At 41.7% G+C, this 18610-nt stretch overlaps 1 protein-coding gene across 10 annotated transcripts in view; it reads right to left on the bottom strand.

The window, feature by feature from the left end:
• Nucleotides 1-17854, bottom strand: part of ABI1 (abl interactor 1) — a 79496-nt gene extending 61642 nt beyond the window's left edge. For 4 of the 10 annotated variants that reach the window (XM_083880415.1, XM_083880417.1, XM_083880416.1 and 1 more), the window contains exon 1: nucleotides 17356-17854. In XM_083880415.1, coding sequence (XP_083736541.1) covers nucleotides 17356-17472 — 117 coding nt within the window. In that variant the 5' untranslated portion in view covers nucleotides 17473-17854. The remainder of the gene's footprint in view (nucleotides 1-17355) is intronic. The other 6 variants (XM_083880421.1, XM_083880422.1, XM_083880414.1 and 3 more) reach the window with 4 other exon arrangements.
• Between the last annotated feature and the right edge of the window lie 756 nt (nucleotides 17855-18610).

Here is an 18610-nt window from a genome sequence, read left to right as displayed (position 1 = left end):
TGTCCAAGGCCTCTCCAGGGGGCTGGCAGTCAATCCTTCACTGACAGTGAAAACAAGAAATAGAACAGACTATTCCGCACACTTCTCTCTTCACATAGTGGGAAGCAGTGTCGAAGTATCAAAGCTCTTCATTACTTAAATAACTAATTGTTCCAGGAGCATGGAGGAATCTGAAAGCCAGGTAAGGTACAGAAGGATGCCTAACCATTAAGAGCAGTTCTAAACTCCAAGACGCCTCTCACTATGGAAACCCCAAAACTAAAACCAGCATGATTAAAATTCTTTCAAGTTCCTTCAGTAAACAGTAATTCTTCACATCTACTAAGGCAGATATCCTTAATAAACACAGTAAAGCTAGCATCTACCATTCCACTCAAGGGAAATCCCTTCCAGCATCTAAAACAAAAAAACCCACTGATATGAAATAATACCATGTTGAGTTTCTCCAGATAAGATGCAGTAAGTCAGCCATACAAAATGCAGAGAAACTGGAAGAACTTGAAATCTCTTCTCCCCAGGTAAAGACCTTGCACAATAAAGCTGGCATTCATTCAAGGCACCACAAGATGAGATGATCACCACCACCACTACACCGCAATCCACAAACAAGATTTCAGTCTGTTTCTTTTTAGAAACACTATCTTGACAAAAAACATTGACTAGTCAGCTTCGTAATCTCAAGGGTCAAGACACACACCAAATTACTGTTTAACAAACACATACAGCAGCATAACCAGTACTGCCTGTAATTCGCACTCTGTTTCAGACAAGCCCTTCCCCCAAATCCTGTATGCACGAGACAATCAGCTAGAAGCAAATCCTTCATTTCCATCAATAATATTCCCCTGACCAGTCCTGAATAGCCTTGATAGCAAATTAGCATTTCTATGGGCTGAGACCAAATCTCACTGTGTCCTTGCTGATTTTATTTTACTTGAAAGTTGCTTTTCATTCTGTTGATAAATTGTAAATAGAAGAGTCTCAATTTTTTTAATCATCCTCTTTTTTGAGGAAGGTAGAGGCAGAAAAGCTTCTTTATTAAGGGGAGAAGTTAATTCCAATGGAAAGTTTAAGGGACATACATATATCATATATATATATACACACATACATGCACACTTAAAAAATAAGTATTTTTAAACAAACAAACAAACAATGGAGGAATTCCATTTTAATCCAGGCTGCAAACATTATAGCAAGAAACAAATCTCTCCGCTAGAAATGTGATTTATAAAGCAATGCAGACTCTGACAGATGGAGCCTGGGAAGGTACATGCCAGCTGCTCTGTTAGTAGCATTTTCTGCCCAATGCAACAAACAAGGTTCATGTTGGCTCTAGACTAAGCCACTCCCCTTTATAAAAACCAATATATACATTATTTATATACAATATATAAAAATACTGTTGAAAATGTAATTTTCAATTCTTCTGCCAAATCAAATCAAAGAGATGTCTTAGTAAATATGTTGGCACAATACATTGTTACTGTCAGTTGTCACAGTCTGTCTATACAACCATAATGGCATGCCACACTGAACTCAAGTGACAGAAGCAGACATGCCCATGTGTCATTTTCACACAGCCCTTGTACACTCAATTAGTAAGGCTTCAAGGCTGCACATGCAGCAAGGGTAAAAAAATTTGGTCCAAGCCTTACACTCTGTGTTTTACATGATTTAGACAATTTAAGCTTCAGTACAGAAAACACATATTCTGTTCCTGTAAAGCACTGCCCAATAGCAGCACATACAGTTGCTTCAAAACTACACCTTGAACTTTCTTGCAGTGTCTGATTTGCCTTATGACATCAAACACAATTTTCTTCAGAGCTGACATAAAGCAGGCTCTGACATCAGAGATATCAGCCAGAGCTCCAGAGTGTTGGAGTCATCATCCTTAGAGGTATTTAAATGATACGTAGATGTGGCACCTAGGATGTGGTTTACTAGTGGACTTGGCAGTACTGCATTAATGACTGGACTTGACGGCCTTAAAGGCCTTCTCCAATCTAAGTATTTCTATGATTCTGTGATTCTAATTCCACCTTTGGACTGTCAGACAGAAAAGCAAACCCTTGGCACTTCCATAGTCTTCTCCCTTCAACACTAAGAAAGCCACCCAAGGCTTTTGAGCATATGATTATTTTGGCACAACAAACAGCAAGTAACAGTTAATTAGAGAACTTACAGTGCACAGAGAAACAAATAGAATGTCTCTCAAACATTGATCTTTTGTTTTTGCAATAGAGCTTGAAATTAAAATGGCTGTTTACTTTCTTAAGTGACAGCACCCACCCACAAATATTAGCTCATTTAGCAAGACAGGCTCCTTGGTAAGTCAGAGATGTACTTTTCATTCGTTTTTTTGGTGGGAATAGGAAGGAAACACTTTAGTATTTATTAGTTACTTCAATATCCTCTCTGTGATATAGTGGCAGCAACATAGAACCAAACTCAGGTTTCTCCAAATGGAGAGAAAAATCAGAACCTGATAGACTTTCATGTCATGCAAGCCTTTGAAGCCGGACAGCTCTGAGTAACCTGCTTTGGGACAAAGCGTTTCAGTTCACTCTGTGTGAAAAAGTTTCATTATGTTCATAACAATGTTTCCTCCTATGGATTTTGTTTACCTCTTCAGTTTACTCTCAAGGACTGATGACTGCCGACATGAAGTCTTTTATTTCTGTTTTGACAAACCAAACTGAGGGTCTAAACCCAGAACACAAAAAATCTTTATCTGAAGATAAGCAACATGTTAAAATTCGATGACTTCACAGGTAAGCTTCAGAGACTATCTTTTTTTTTCTCACTCTAGTTCTCTCTACCTTCTATGCAGGCCTGGAATCATGACAGATAGCATGGAGCAAGCAAGGTTAAAACAACAAGATTTAGCATAAAGGATCAAATTACAGTCTCATCTCAGCATATCCTGGTATCACAGATTATTATCAAAGACCTTCCAGTATTCAAAGGGTGGCTACAAAAAAGATGGAATCTCCCTTTTTACAAGTCACTCCTGGGGAGATTCTGATTAGACACAATGGGAAAAGTTTTCACAATGAGAACAACCAGTCACTGAAATGATCTTGTCAAGGAAGGGGTGGAATCCCCAACACTGGACATCTTTAATATTCAACTGGACAGGGCGCTGGGGCATCTTGTCTAGATGACGCTTTCTTTTGCCCCAGAAAAGTTGGACCAGGTGATTCTTAATATCCCCTTCCAACCTGGCGTTCTATTTTATGTCAACAGCGCTTGGAACCGATACAAGAGGACAACCTTGTCATCTGTGTGCAAAACAAACACCCAGTGTCAGCATCCACTAAAGGATTGGTCCAAAAACAAGCAGGCTCAAAGCTAAACTCTGCACTGCAACAGGTTCCCCCCATGGAGACGCCAGAGATGAAGGACAACAAAGCAGTGAGGGAAGCGGGAAAAGAGAGCAGCACAGAAAGTCATTAAGCAGGCCTGTCCAGCTCCAGGGAGAATCTCAAGGCAAAAAAATGTAGAGCCAAGAGTTACACTGGTCTTTAGACAATCAGCAAATTTCTGGATTGCACGTGTCCCTAATTCAGGAACAGATCATGTTTAAGAGAGTCACTTTAGACACACAGCTGCTGCCCAGATTTTACAGTTCAGGCAGTTCCCAAACATCACAGTATTTTTAAAACAAAGAAAACAATGGCCATTATGGGATCAAATTCCCTCCTCATGCTTTGTATCACTACACTGCTGACTATTTACTGTCTTGAAGATGAATATACTCAGTCCAGCAGAAAATCATCACATATCTCACTGCACTTAGACCAGAAAGCAGAGTATTCCCACAATTTTATAGTAGTTTGTTTCTCAGTACAAGGCATACTCTCACATAGCACACAGGCTATACAGTGATCTTATGGTAATAAAGTAATGGACTGCAATACAAGGAATGATTGTTTTTATAAGAACTTGCATGTAATTGGAAAAAAAAAAAATCAACCTAGTTTCTGTTTCTATCTGATCACATAAACAGCAAATACTGCTCAGAATTTGATCTACTCCTGGACCTGACTGTATGATTTTCATTTGATAGTGGCTATAAGCACATTACATCCAGCTTCTGTTTGCTTAATTATTTTTATCATGTTAAAATTTTATCCTATGGTTAGCAGCAACATTCCAAAACCTTACACGCAGAACCTCACTTACATACTCGGTTATTTCAATTTTAACAAGTAGAAATTTATCTCCTCTAAAAACCACACAAAACAGAGCAAAACAGATGGCTCAGGAGAATGGAGAAGGAGAGGGAGTAGGAATGGCAAATCAATAATATTTCCTTCCCCACCAAAAAAGTGAACTGAAGAATAGATGACCAGAACTAAATACATATGGTAATCTCCACATTCAGCAATAGGTAAAACCTAACTTACAGAAACCAACAGAAGAAAGCAAGCAAATTCTTCCACAGGAAATATAGCATCAAGTTCAGGAGTGAGGGAATTGTTTAGAAAAGCCAAACAAAGCAAAGTCCTTGGTGAGACAATTGCTGTGCTGTTAGCTAGTAGAGCAGTAGTTCAAGTAACTTTCCCTAGAAATACATCTGCAATGCCTCTTGCAGACACAATTACAGCAAAGTTTTCTAATTAGTGTTGAAGTTCCACTGGTGTTTTTAAAATGTACCTTCACATGATTTTAAAGTCTGCTTCCCCTTCATGTACAATGTAGAGAGCAGATTTAGGCATATGCAGGAGGTGCAGAGTCATACAGATAAGAGCAGAGCTGCACTTCCATGCAACTAGATGCATAAGAACAGTCATATCCACATCACTCCCTGTCTCTCTCTTCCAGCAGTAAAACAAAACCTGAACTATTCTATTTCAGTACTTGTCATAGGGCCATCAGGACACGTTGCTATCATGTCTGTAATCAGCTTGAGTGGCCTTATTACAGCTGCAGAGCAGCTGTGCTCAGAGAAACAGTCCCACAACAGAAACACATCACCAGAGTTCCATATCCATACACCACAGCATCCACCCATACCCACACTGCCACTGATGCCTTGGGAAGGCTGATCTGAAACAGAGACTGGACAGAGCTAGAGAATAAAGTAGGTATTTATTGAAAGGCCTTTAGGCAGGACAAGAGTCTGACCAGGGCTACACCCAAGGTGGACTTAGAATGGTCACAAAATGCCCAACCCGTCATGAAGTCTTAGACTTTTTAAGGTTTTGGTCCATTTGCATATTGGGGTTTAATTATGCAATTACAGCTTCAGTTTGTGAGGTCTCATCCTTCTTGTTTCTCCCTTCAGTCCACCGTTCCTTATGCTTTTGGGCCTGAAAGTTGTCCTTGGTCTTCAGCAGGAAAAGGATTTGTTTTGTCTACCTACTCTGTGAAGAGAGCTGACTAGCACTTAATATGAGGCTCAGAACTACACCCCTAGACAGCACAGAATCTGAAAAACATGAAAGCTAAAACTTAAGGCATCACCACTACCTCTGCATCTGTACACCCAGAAGGAAGCTGGGCTAAAACACAGGGGAGGCCATGGGAGGACATGTACAGCAGTGGAGCAGCATGTGGGATTGTGGATCTGTCATTTCCAACTGCTTCAAAGCTTGGGATGGCCTCTCTACACGGCAAGAGGCAGAAGTAGTAGTCCAAGAAAATGCTATGTCCATTAAGTCTGCTGGTAAGTCTTACTAAGATTCTCAATATGATGTGAGCATCTGCATGCAAGCCCAGGACTGGAACAGTTACATTTCATTAGCTCTGTTCAAAACTCTAACTTCAAACAGCAAGAAGTGGCTGTGTCAGTAAAGAAAAAAAAAATGCAGCTACGCTTTAAAAACATGCTCTTGTTTTTACCAAAGAATACATAGTATTTACATGTAAATTAAATCCTGCATGAATAGGGGGACAGGGAAGAAAAAACTTTTTATACAAAACCAGGCTAAACAGTCAAGATATGTCCAAAGCAAAACTGGAGACTGGTCTTTTTACCACCTCCCTTCCCCACCAGCTCTTGGGTTAGGGAACTGCTTTTTAGCTTCCTGCTTTGCTGTTTTTCAGAGTAAACTGGAAAGCACAAAAAACCAAACAGACCAACAACAAGCATATTTTCTCTTCATCACCTACAGAAATTAATTTTGCTATTCACAAAAGGAGAATTTTGTTATCATCATGGATGGTCACATTTTTGTACCCATTATACATAAATGATGATGCATTTTTCTTAACTTTCACAATAGTTGTTTGCATTCAGTAATTTTCTGAGGAGGCAAGAAGCTTAAATGAGTGCCTTTGCTCCTTATTTATGTTCTCTATTTGCATAACTCCTGCACAACTGCTCCATTAAACACCTCTTCCCCTCCAAGGCCAATTTTAAAAAGCCTCCTGCTTTATGAGACTGACAAGTATGACTCACAGTATTCCCCACATTCATTCCCCCAGGCCTCGTGGGATGTTATGCAGCCAGTAAAAGTACCTGTTCCAGTTCATACTCCCCCACTCCCACTGCTACTGCAGTAAGCCCTTACAGCAATCTGGGAAAAAAGTAAAGCTATTTCTCTGCTGTAGGCAGGAAACAAATAGTAACAGTATTTGCTTTTCATATTGTCCTTCTCAGCACCACAGAGAGAGTGGCTGAACACAATGAAGGAAGGTTACACACTCTCTTCCCCATTCTTCCTATGCTCTTATTCCCACCAGAAACTTGGGAGTTTCTCATAACTCTCAATTTGCTTTTCAGTTATCCTTCAAACCATTCCCATTTTCTATCAGCAAGGCAGAAAGTTATTCAACATAGATTATCTACAAGTTCTTTCCATGCCTAAGGAACACATTTAAATACTCCACACATACGACATTCAGGACCAAAACCAGCAACTTCTCTCTCCAGCAGAGAAGCCGAAATCAACAGGTACCATATCCCTGCATACTTGGCTTCAATCCCCAGTAAACAAGCTTCTCTCATAATTACAAAAATACCTCCCTCAATCTCTGAACAGTCAATATTCATTCACTGCAGAGTACTGAGAAAAGATGATATTACAGTTTGTGTTCATGGACAGTAGGTTTTCAAAGAGGGAATGTGCACTAGAAAGCTTTCCACTGGCTATTATCATTCTCCACTGGTTAAAGGACAGATTGATAAAGAGAAATGAAATACACATTTAGAAATGATAGCCACTACTGAAGAGATACAAGATTTCTGATAAAGTAAGCTGCATTGTATGAGCCCAAGCTTCAAATACATCTATGCAACAACAACTACTCTAACATTCAAAGTTAAAGACACCTTAGAAATTGGATTAAAAATCTGTTGCCATTTAAGACAAATCCCAGGACTACTGCAGCAACCACATCATTTCAGTGCTGGGAGAACATATGGTGTGCTGCAGCAGGAAACACACCCACGGTATTTGAAGAGCCCTTGTAGAGCCAAGCACTTCCAAACCAGACGCATATTTTATCTAATGCAGCTAAAGCCAGGAGTTTGCATCATAGAAACAATAGCTCCTCCCAGAGATTTAGAAATCCTGCAAGTCAGACTGGAAATCAAAAGCTGAACAATCCCCAGCCAGGTCTTGAAGATCTTGCCAACGTAAGGGCATCGATCCACTGTATCTCTACTTGTTAGTCTGATACTCTCTGGACCTTGACTGAACCACCGTCCAAGCCACCTGCCATGGGGCTTCTCAGCAGAAACCCTGGAGATTATAACCATATTTTATAAAACCCTTTAAGGATCAGGTCCAGCTCTGCTTTGTGGATACTCATATTAAGAGAATGCCAGGTTCACTTTCCTTCATTGTTAAGAGAACCAAAACCCGCCAAGCAGAGTTTTATTATGCCCATTTCATTCCTTAGTTTCAAAAGAGTAACAAAAGGACCATTTCCTGAAGAAGATGGGTTTCTCATAAAGGAAAGGCCTGCCTGCATATAAATATGAGAGGCCTCCTAAGAATTTTACTAATAGGGAGAATCATGTCTGTCCCATTCCACACTGTCTTCCCAGCTGCATTCCATTTCCTCTGTATCCTGTGCATCATGGCTTCCTCAAGTAGTCAGGAGACTACTGCAGAGATAAGGTTTTAGTCTCAACTCTGTGCCAATAAAGATAATTTTAAAAATAAATGTGTACAAATGTCTTCAGTAGCTGCAGGTTTCAAATTAGTAGCAAACCCATGCTAGCAGAAACTGTTGAAAAGGCATCATGAAAACTAGCTGTATAATAAAAGTTGCAAGGCAGTAAAATATGCAGTTAAATAATAGAGATTAATTAAAAGAAATAGACAAGGAAGAATAAGTTTTCAGATCAGATCTGAAATGAGACAGAGTCAACAACATGAGAGTGAGACAAAAAGGTCTAACAAGCGATCTGCAGCAAGCAAATAGAAGACTTGAGCAGGGACAGAAATCAGCAAATTCACATTATGATCGCAACCTAGGAGAAGCACATAGAAAGAGAAAAATGTCGCTAGTAATATTTAGTGACATAAGAGCAGCTATTTACTAGGTATGTGAAAAGACAAGCCATGGCATGGCATTCTGCAGCAACTTAAATGTTCATGCAGTAATCTGATGCACCCACCTGGACACCTTGTTCCTCTCCTGCCTATTTGTTTTACAGAGATGTTTTCTTATCATAGGCTTCAGAAAACACAGACCCATTGCATGGGGACCACAGCTCACAATGACTGTTGCAGGACAAATACTGCTCGGCAGATTTGCTGACCCCAAAGTACAACAAGGAGGATCAGAAAATGAAAGTGAAGATATGCATCTGGTAAAAGATTATCCGTGAAAGAAAAAAAAAAAAAAAAAAAAAAAAGTGCCAACAAAAACCCCCACACTTGCCTGATTAGGCATAGCTTATAAAAAGTATTATCATGCGAAACACTGGTGTGAAATTAGCCAGCAGAGTCTACACTTCAATTCTTCTCCAAGAATTGTTATGCTTCAAGTGGTAAACAAAAATTTTTTTTCTTGGAACTATTTATAACTTTAAGACCACCCAGTAAGAATATTACATTCAACTCTAAGGATGTTAAACCAACATTTGTTTTAGTAAGACTCCTCTGGGCAAGTTCTGAGAGGCCTTCCTGCTTTCCTAACAAAAGTAGAAACAGTACCACATTTTGCTCCTATTTGTCTTTGACGTTCCAATCAAGTTAGGACAGTGATGCAGAGTCTCTTCCCTATGAGTGCTTTAACTGTACATCACTATAGTATCAAACCTTCCTTGCACATGGAGCAGCATGCTTGCACTTTAACTTCTGATGTATAAAGAGTATACAGAATTGATTATTTTGGGCTCAGAGAGGGAAGGATGACACTATCACAAATATATCTGCTATCTTAATATAAGAAACACAAGAAAGATGCAATCTCATTGCAGAAGAGACCACCTTTACTGTTCTTCTACAATATTCCACAATGTCAGAAGATACAGCATGGCATATATCATCTGTGGAGGTTATGAAAAGACTTTATCACAGGAGAGGCTCAAACTAAGGGAACTTTTGATTTTCAGATTCTTTTTCAGTTCGCCGAACCCCAGCACTTACTAAACATATTTGATCTGGAATCTTTGACAACAATATTATTAAAAATAAACTCCCCTTGTAAGCAGTCAGTCTTTTTCAGAGTTAAATTACCCTGTGTTTTAGCTTAGCTAAATGTTACTTTAGCCCAGCAGGTTGCCTACCAATTCCAACTAACATTAATACAAACTGCTGGATTTTACATGTTGTACCAGAAAATGCTATACTCATGTTTCACTCTAAGTTGAAACTCTCAGGCAGGATTCCCCACCCTTCCTTTTCTTCTGAACTATCAGCATCATAGTAACAAATATATGTTCTGCAAAGCAAGCATGCATGGCTCCTGTTACCAGCATTAAGGGCTTGTATATATAATGAGCAACACTATTTGCAGTCTCAAGAAAAGGTGGCATCTAAACTCCTATTAATTAACCCAAGGGAAATAACACATTCCTTCTAAAATCAGGAGGAAGAGTTTAGAGTTCTGTTTTCATCTGCTGCATAATAAATTGATTCTTTAAAGAGCCCACCTGTTAGAAATGCTGTATCTTCTATTTCAATACCTGGCACAAAGCTGATGAAACACTTGACTGAGTCCCTCCAGCAGTCAGAACATGCTGACAGGCTGGGGGTGCAGGAGGAAAGGCACCTGCAGTACCATCTTGCCCAGAGCTGTGTTCAGGAGCACACTGTGACCTATTCTCCACAGCACCCTGGTCTTGGCTCTCAAGGGCCTTCTGCAAGTTTTGAGCTGCAAAAGGCTATTTCTGCAACTCACAGGAGACATCAAGTCTCTAGAGCAGCTGCCTCACCAGCAAGGTCAGGAAAAGGGAGGAACCAGACTGAGGCACAGTATCTACCACTTCAAATTCAGCTGTTACTTCCCTTTACATAGAGGTGGAGGGAGGTGAGGATCCCTCTGACCAAGCCTCTGTCTCTGATGACATCTCGGTCACCAGTGCTCAGATTTGGGATTGAGGTGGAAGGAAGAGCATCAAAGACCACTCTAAGGAATGCATATGCTAAAGAGAGCAAGAATGCTCAGGTAATTATGTACAAGCCTGGACACTGAGTAAGCAGCGTCTCACAAGTAATTTCTTACCGTGCAACAATAAAAACCACACTATGCTCCTTCAGACTCCAAGTCACAAAATAAGGACTGAACACAGACAGAGAGAGCAAAATACCCCCTTATTCCTCAAGGCTGTCCTGCTACGCAAGGACTGACACTTTGTCCACACAGTTGCCACTCTACCATTCTGTAGCTAAGCAAGATTTCGGTCACCAGAAATGTCAAACATAGACTGCTTTCACTAATGAGAAATAGAGCAGCATCTTCTCGTGCCTCTGCCAAGACCCACCAGCACGCAGACAAACAGTTCTGTGAGCGTTATGTAACTCCTGAGGTTCGCAAAGCAAAAAATTAGAATCTCAAGGTTCTTATGAGAGGCAATATGTAAAATTCCTAAAAAGTAATTGCTGCTAATGAGTTCAATGATGATTTCAGGTGCGTATTTTCCCAAAAAAGAGTCATTACACTGCCTCTGTGCACACTGTGTCTGTGTTTCTGTGGATACCCACTTTTTGCTGTGTTGCAGTACAACAGAAGCAGTCTGGAAAGGGGTGGGGTGGCAGGGGGAACAGCACTAGAAGTCCACACAATCAGGTTCTGTTCCCAAATCTGAGAATATGTCCCTATATGACCTTCCATGAGCCAGTTTTAAATTCCATGCCTCCATTTATGCTTTTGTAAAAAGAAGACAGTTCAAAAATGCTAAACAAAGATACTGGGAAGTTGCATCAGCTCTTTTGTTTCAGAGTTCAGGGGTTTTTTTCTGTTAAACTTAGATTAGATACTAACAGGAACTTTGCCCTCAGAGGGACAGCACTTCCTACTTGAACTCAGCCTGCTCCTGTACTCTTACCTTCCCTCTCCACTTTATGAGACCTTCCCAAGGCTCACCTACTCTTTACCAGGAGTAACTTACTGTAACAACCTCCCAGAGAACCAGGGGGAAGTATTGGATTGTTGCCCTACTTAATCATACTTCTTTCTTCCTTCCAACAATTCCACAGGGCTGTGCTCAGCAAGAGCGGCACGGGGAGCAAGGATCACAGTTCATATACTGTCCATAGCCATCCTGCAAGCTTCTTCCTTCCAACAGTGCACAAACAGAAGGGAGTGGAGAGCACTTGCCTTGTGGAAGAAACAACATGCACCTGTAAAAGCTTATACCAACTGCACCTGATTAAGGTAGCACTTATGAAAAATGGAACAGGAATAGCAGCCAACATCTTGCTGGCTTCTTAAACCAAATATACCAAAACTAATGGAATCATTATGAATTTGGAAAAGCTCATCTCATATTATCTGCCTCCCTTGGACACAAACCAGACATACAACACCCTAGGATTCGTTTTCTATAAATTCAGTGTAATCACTTGCTGATTCAGTGAAGTTATGCTCAGTCTTATTGCTGCCTATGAGCTGAAGTTTTATTTTTTGAAACACAAAGACACTTGCCTAGGCACAGAAGACCTACACAAAGCACAGAAGATCTATAAGCCTAACCTACCAATCTGTACCTATATTATTATTCTAAAAAAAAACCCAAAACCACACACAGAATAGCCAGTGCCTTTTATACTGCTGGCAAACGTTTGCTTAAACTACCTTAAAAAAGAACATTATTTCAAAGTATAATGCAACACATTTTTAAAAGAATATTATTTAAACCTACAAAGCACAATAGATTATATGTTTGTATTTCATCTTATTGCTCTCTAATTTCAAACTATATTTGGTGTTACAGAAAATGAACTTAATTTGCATTTTTTGTTAAATGTTCCAAATTTAGCAATGAAATTCATGGAAGAAAAAAAAATACTATATTTACTCTTAATACAAACTAACTAACCTATGAACATAAAAGCATGCAAGTTCTCACAGCACATAAAGGATTTGTATTAGTGACAATTTAAGAAGTTTATCCTTTTAGAGCAGCTCATTTCCTGAATTAGACATTCTGAGTGAACTTCTTTGTACTGAACTAAGTTAAGCCACTTTCCATGTGCCAGGCAATGAAATCGAGTGTCTGACCAGTTACCAATGTTGAAAGAAAAGCCACTAAAAAAAGGTTTGTTAGTGTTGGAAAGGAAATATCTACTGTATAGAAGTGTAGAACATCCAACTTATAAAGCAAATATGGTTCCTTTATGCATCTTGGAACACAAATATTTATGAAACTTTTTACATGCAACACTTCTGCTCAATGACACACATTTACTTTTCTACCAACTGGAAAGATACTTCCATTTTTTTGCAACAGCAGTTAAACTGAAATCTGTCTGCGTTTTAGTCAGTTGTACCCAGAATAGCTCCTTAATTCACCGTTCAGTTTCCACATACCAGTCAGAAGCTACAGAAGGAAGTAACATGACAGAAAAACACACATTTAAGCAACACAGCTCTTACTTCCTTAAAAGGTCTCTCAATTTATTTTTCTAAAGCTGCTAAATCTACCCACTTGAGACTATCAAGATGAGAATTTACACAAGGAGTGCAAGCTATTTGTTTAGAGATTCTCACAGTCATATTAAAATTATATTTGAGCTTAAAAACAAAAATTACAAATGGATCTTCACAAGTGGTCTAGAAATTTGAGACTGACAAAAACTACGTATATCTCCATATGCATAAATAAGGTTATAAGAAACACTTGATTTATACAGTACAAGAGCTGTAAGCAAAATTTTATAGCGCCGAGAGGCCTCTCTGGGACACACCAGTCAACTGAAATTGTTCAAAAGGAAGTCATCAGTGCCGTAACACTGCAGAAGCTGATTTCCAGTGTTATTCTAATGCTTCATAAGCTAGTTATTGTAAATAAGTTCCTTAAAACTCCAAAATAACTCAATATAGCCAGAAAAATGACTAGAGAACCTCTATGCAAGTTAGTATTTTTCAGCTGAAGAATCATAACTAGAACTGCAAATACTTTAACTCCTTGTTATTTCTGTATTGTAGTAGCATTGATCAAATTCATACTGTCTAGAATATTGACAAAACTTCTCACCAACATTTTCAGCTTTGTGTCACAGATTTTTCAGATAGCCTTTTGGTTACGAGCACATCCAAAGGGCTAGTCCCAAAATACACCTGGCAGGCAAAAGGATTTGGGGAAGACATCAGCTATAGGAATTTACATTTTGAAAATATTGTTTAAAAATTAATACATCTATGTATAAGAAAAATTACTCCAGAAAGCAAAAATATGCCTTAAAGATTTAAGGTTCAAAACCTGTTTTTTCAACTGTTTGGAGTTTAAGCCTCTGACCTAAAACAGGGATCTAATTTTCTATTTGCTTGTTACTGAAGCTTCCAACCAGAAACATCACAGATTTTAAATACTGTTGGAGATAATACACTAATGTACTTATAATGCCCTTTTCCTTCTATTCCAAGCCAAAATCACCACCAAAACATCACAATGTTCTTTGGTTACTACTTCTCCATTTGCTTCTCTTTACTTTTTTGTCTCCCTTTTTTCTCCCATCCCCCTCAAGACTGCCACCATACTCTACTTTCCTTTTAGCACTACAGGTCTTCCTTAGAAGCTTATTTGCTCTACTTCCCCTGAATTCTTTTCCCTTCCTAACAAATAAACTTTCTAGATAACCAGAATACACATGATCTGGAGGGCAAACTGTGTTACCAGCCAGCATTCTGCTATAGTCAAAGGCACCTTAGCAAGAAACTGCTTCCTGCTTTTCCAAGAACAGCAATTTTCAACTTGAGATTCCTAAATGTGCTCATCTTTTCTAAACACTTCAGTAAAAGGATACTTAGTCTCCACATAGCTGCATTCACCATCAGGAAGCCAAGTTACAACCAGGTGAGCTTTTCCCCAGTTCTCTCTCTCTGCCCCACTTTTTTTTTTTTTTTTTTTTTTTTTTTTGAGGAATCCTTAAAGACATTGAAGGCAAAATTTCCTCAAAAAATCAGCATGACTGAAATTTTACCAGAATTATTCTCAACTTAAGTAAAAGAGACAAAACAAAATTCCTGTATTCTCAAATTGTACATATATATATACATATATATATCTTGAATACAGCCATATTAGGGGAGGAAAATTACTTTTCTGCTTAAGTCAGCAAGGAATATAAACCATAATACTGAGAACATCATTCTGTCTCCTATTGCAATCACTATAAATTGTCAGTGCCAGCACTCAGAATAGTCTGACAAGCCTGTTCCACCTCAGTGGCACAACTCAGAGTGGGTAACAGCAAACAGTAATTTTTACCACTATGGAACACTTAGATTTTTCCACAGAAAAAAGGAATTCCTCCAAATTTAGAGTGGCTGAACTAAACCAGCTACGTTACAATATGTAGCTACTTGTGAAGTATTTTAACACTCACTTTAACATTCACTTCATGGCTACATTCTCTATTCTGGTCTGGTTTTTGGTTTGCCTTTTTTTTTGTTGTTGTTGTTGTTGTTTTTTTTTAAATAAAATGCCCAATTACACTGAACACATAGATTTTGTATTGTATGTTTTTTAAGCCTCTTCCTTTCCTTTTCTCCTTTCCCACCCCACAATTCTCATACACTCAAATCTCATAACCCAGTGCCCTGTGTCATATTGCCTAATCCGACAGTGGCCCCACCACATGCCCTGGCAGTATAATCTGTTCAGGAGTCCAACTGGACAGCAGATGGCTTTGCATCAAGTGCTGATTAAAAAAAACCACCTCCATCAAACATTCAAAAAAATACATAGTTTTATCAATACATTTACCATTTTTACCGAGCAAATGTACAATACATGTAAAATACAAGCGAGGCATATACATTTCCAAAGCTACTGTGAAAGACTGCATTAGGAATTTTAGAATTCCAGCTTCCTTTCAAAAGGGGTAAACACAGCTGTGCAAAGATAAAACAGACCCCACCAATCCCACATTCAGTTGACCTTGATACTTGAGGTGAAAATGAGCTACCAAATTAAAAAAAAAAGAAAAAAAGGAAAAGGAAAAGCCACCCTAAATGACCGTATGGGAATCCGCTCAAGTGTTGTGTTTATTTGGTTTGTTTGACAGAAGTAAGAAAAGACAAGTTTTATGATCCTGAAGAAAATGATGTAAATGAAGATTCCTTGCACCCTTCTGACACAGGGAAAAGTCAGGAGCAGGAGACACGTCAAAACTTGTGCTGCAATTACCATACTCATGTATTTGTCATATTTCCCATGAGTAAAACCAAATGAACCTCGCCTCTTAGAAACATTTATATCAGCAGCTTTCTCTGGGTGGAGCAAACAACTCGGAAGCATAAATAGGCATTAACTCAAACTACTTCATATACCACAAAAAAAAAATTTAAAAAAATAAAAAAACCACCTTGAAAATATGGCTTGTTAGAGCAGTTTTAATTCAAATACCTAATAAAAAAATTTTGTATTATGAAAGATGTGTTTCCATGTTTGCTGCTGTATTACTAAGAACAGTAAGATAGCTTACCAGCAATGATGGATACCAAAGACCTTAGTAACCTGTATTAAATACTTATCACAGGCGATCTAGTATTAGATTCAACAAGTTCATTCTACGAGCTGTCTAGTAAATTAAGTTTATTTGCCTTTCCCCTTCAAATGTTTTTATGGAAGAGAAAGCTGAGTTTCAGCATCTCTGGATGGTTCTGCATCCAGATCAGTGCGAATAAATACGCAGACTTACAGTCACGTGATGTAAACCCTGGAAAAATATTAATAGTAAATTGTGCTTAAAGTAGCTTCAAAAAGCAGACTTAAAAGAAGGCCAAGAAGTACTGGCAATCTCTGGGAGGAAAAAAAAATCCACACCGACCGGTGGAGAGACGCTACAACCACGGGAGCCTCTTGCAGCCCGAGAGAGCCGGTCTGCAATCACTGTCGTAGGGCGTTAGAGCCGGGCAGGCTGCGAGAGGCACAGATTGCCATTTTGAAACGCCGCCCGACGCCCGCACGGCGCTGCCGGCCCCGGGCAGCTCCTGCCCCCGCACGCCGCTCCCGGCAGCGCTGCGGACCCGCAGCACCGCGGCTCCCTCGGCCCCGCCGGGCCCCGCACGGCTCCCCGAGCCCCGCCATGTCCCCCGTGTGCGGGGCCCCTTCCGCTCCCCGCGCCGCGGCGGTAGCGGGGCCAGAGGGGCTCTGCGGGGCCGGCGGGGCCGTGCGGGGCCGGCGGGGCTCTGCGGGGCTGGCGGGGCCAGAGGGGCTCTGCGGGGCCGGCGGGGCTCTGCGGGGCCGCCCGGCACCCGCGCCCCACGTGCGGCGCATCCGCCCCGGCCGCCGCCGCCGCCACCGCCCCGGGGCCGGTCTGAGGGCCCCGCAGGGAGCCCCGCCGCCGGGAAGCCGTGGGGAAACCCGGGATACCGGCTCGAAGCCGACCGCACGGGGAGGCTCGGGGGCCCTCGCGCCTCGCTCACCCCCTCCCCAGCCCTGGGAGGTCTCCGGGATATGACTCATGATAAATAAATACAGAGGGGGGGGGGGAGGGAAAAAAAAAAAAAAGGAAAAAAAAAAAAAAGACACACCCTCGGAGCCGGACTGACATAATAACCCCCTCCCTTCCCCTCCGGAGCGGGGGAAGGGAAGCCTGGCCGTTCAGCTGGGAAAGTTGAAAGAAAAGGCAGACCCGAGGGACCGGCCGCGGAGCGGGAGCCGAGGGCAGCCAGGCGCCGCTGCCCCTCGGGCGGCTCCGGCCCCGCCGCCCGCCCCGGAGAGCCCAGCCCCGCCGAGCCCCGCCGGCCCCGGAGCGCTGCCCCGCCGCCCCGCACCTGGATGTAGTTGTTTTCGCAGTAGTCGGCGACTCGAGTGAGGTTCTGGTAGCTCTCGAGCAGAGCCCGCTTGCCAGAAGGGATTTCCTCCTCTAGTAACATCTGCAACTCTGCCATTTTCCACCCCTCCGCATCGCTTCCTCTTGCATTAAAGAGACAGCGGCAGCGCCGGGCTCGCAACCCGCCTGGTATTGTGGGATTCCTCCTCGCCTCGCTTTCGTGAACGCTCGCTTTCCCCACCCATCCTTCCCCCTCCGAGGGGAGGGGAAAAGAAAAAAAAAACACAAGCCAAGAAAAAAGAGGGAAAGCCCGCCCTCGCCGCCCGAAGGCAGCTGGGAGTTGTAGGCAGGGCCGGGCGCATGCGCGGGGCCGCCGCTCAGGGCACCGCCCGCGGGCCGCAGGGACATGGCGGGGCCGGGGGTCAGCGGCCTGGCCTGGTCTGGGCTGGGCTGGCTCCTGCGGCGGGAGGGCGGCTGCCAGACTGTCCTTCTGGGAGCCCAGGGACGAGGGAGACAGTGATGTCCATCCCGTCCCGCTCAGAAAAGCCCCAGCCCCACAGTGCTGCCCGGAGGCAGCGCCTCTCTGCAGGGGAGGCTAAAAGTGTCTGAGAGGGAAGCACTGCTCTGATTACTCGCTTGTCTGGCAGGCTAGAAATTCGGAAGATCGCAGAATCAGCTAGGTTGGAAAAGGTCTCAGAGATCACTGAGTCCAACCTATGACTGAACAGCACCATGTCAGCTAGACCACAGCCCTAAGTTCCATGTCCAGTGTTTCCTTAAACACCTCCAGGGACAGTGATTCCACTGCCTCCCTGGGCAGACCATTCCAAAGATGACACAAGACTGGTAAGATGTTAGAAGGGTCATGGTTTGGGGCAACTAGTCCCCTCCAGGGAATTAGCCCCGAGGGGGAGGGAGAAACACTGAATCCAATCTCCGTAGATCTTCATCAAGGCTTGCCCAGTATAACTACTAACAATTAATGATTGCCTGGATTTAGGTTCATAGGAAGAGCTTAAATACTTGGCTGAGATAAATACAGTATTCCTGCCACTCATTTACCTCATTTGTTAATCATTGTTCAGGGCCTACTCTGGCTGTTTGCAAAGGTATGGAAGACAAAGGTCTAGTGATTACTTAGTACAATCTTTCTTGCATGTGTTTTTTGTAAGCAAAATCCTGATTCTGCAGTTGCGCCAGAAGAGAAGCCAGTAACAGCAGGTGACTGCTCAGCTGGATTTCGGTACCTGCTTTTG

This window comes from Zosterops lateralis (genome assembly GCF_965231275.1).
Source record: "Zosterops lateralis genome assembly, chromosome: 1".
NCBI classification, from domain to species: domain Eukaryota; kingdom Metazoa; phylum Chordata; class Aves; order Passeriformes; family Zosteropidae; genus Zosterops; species Zosterops lateralis.
The sequence above is the reverse complement of the archived record's forward strand: the minus strand, read 5'-3'. Positions and strand labels throughout refer to the sequence as shown.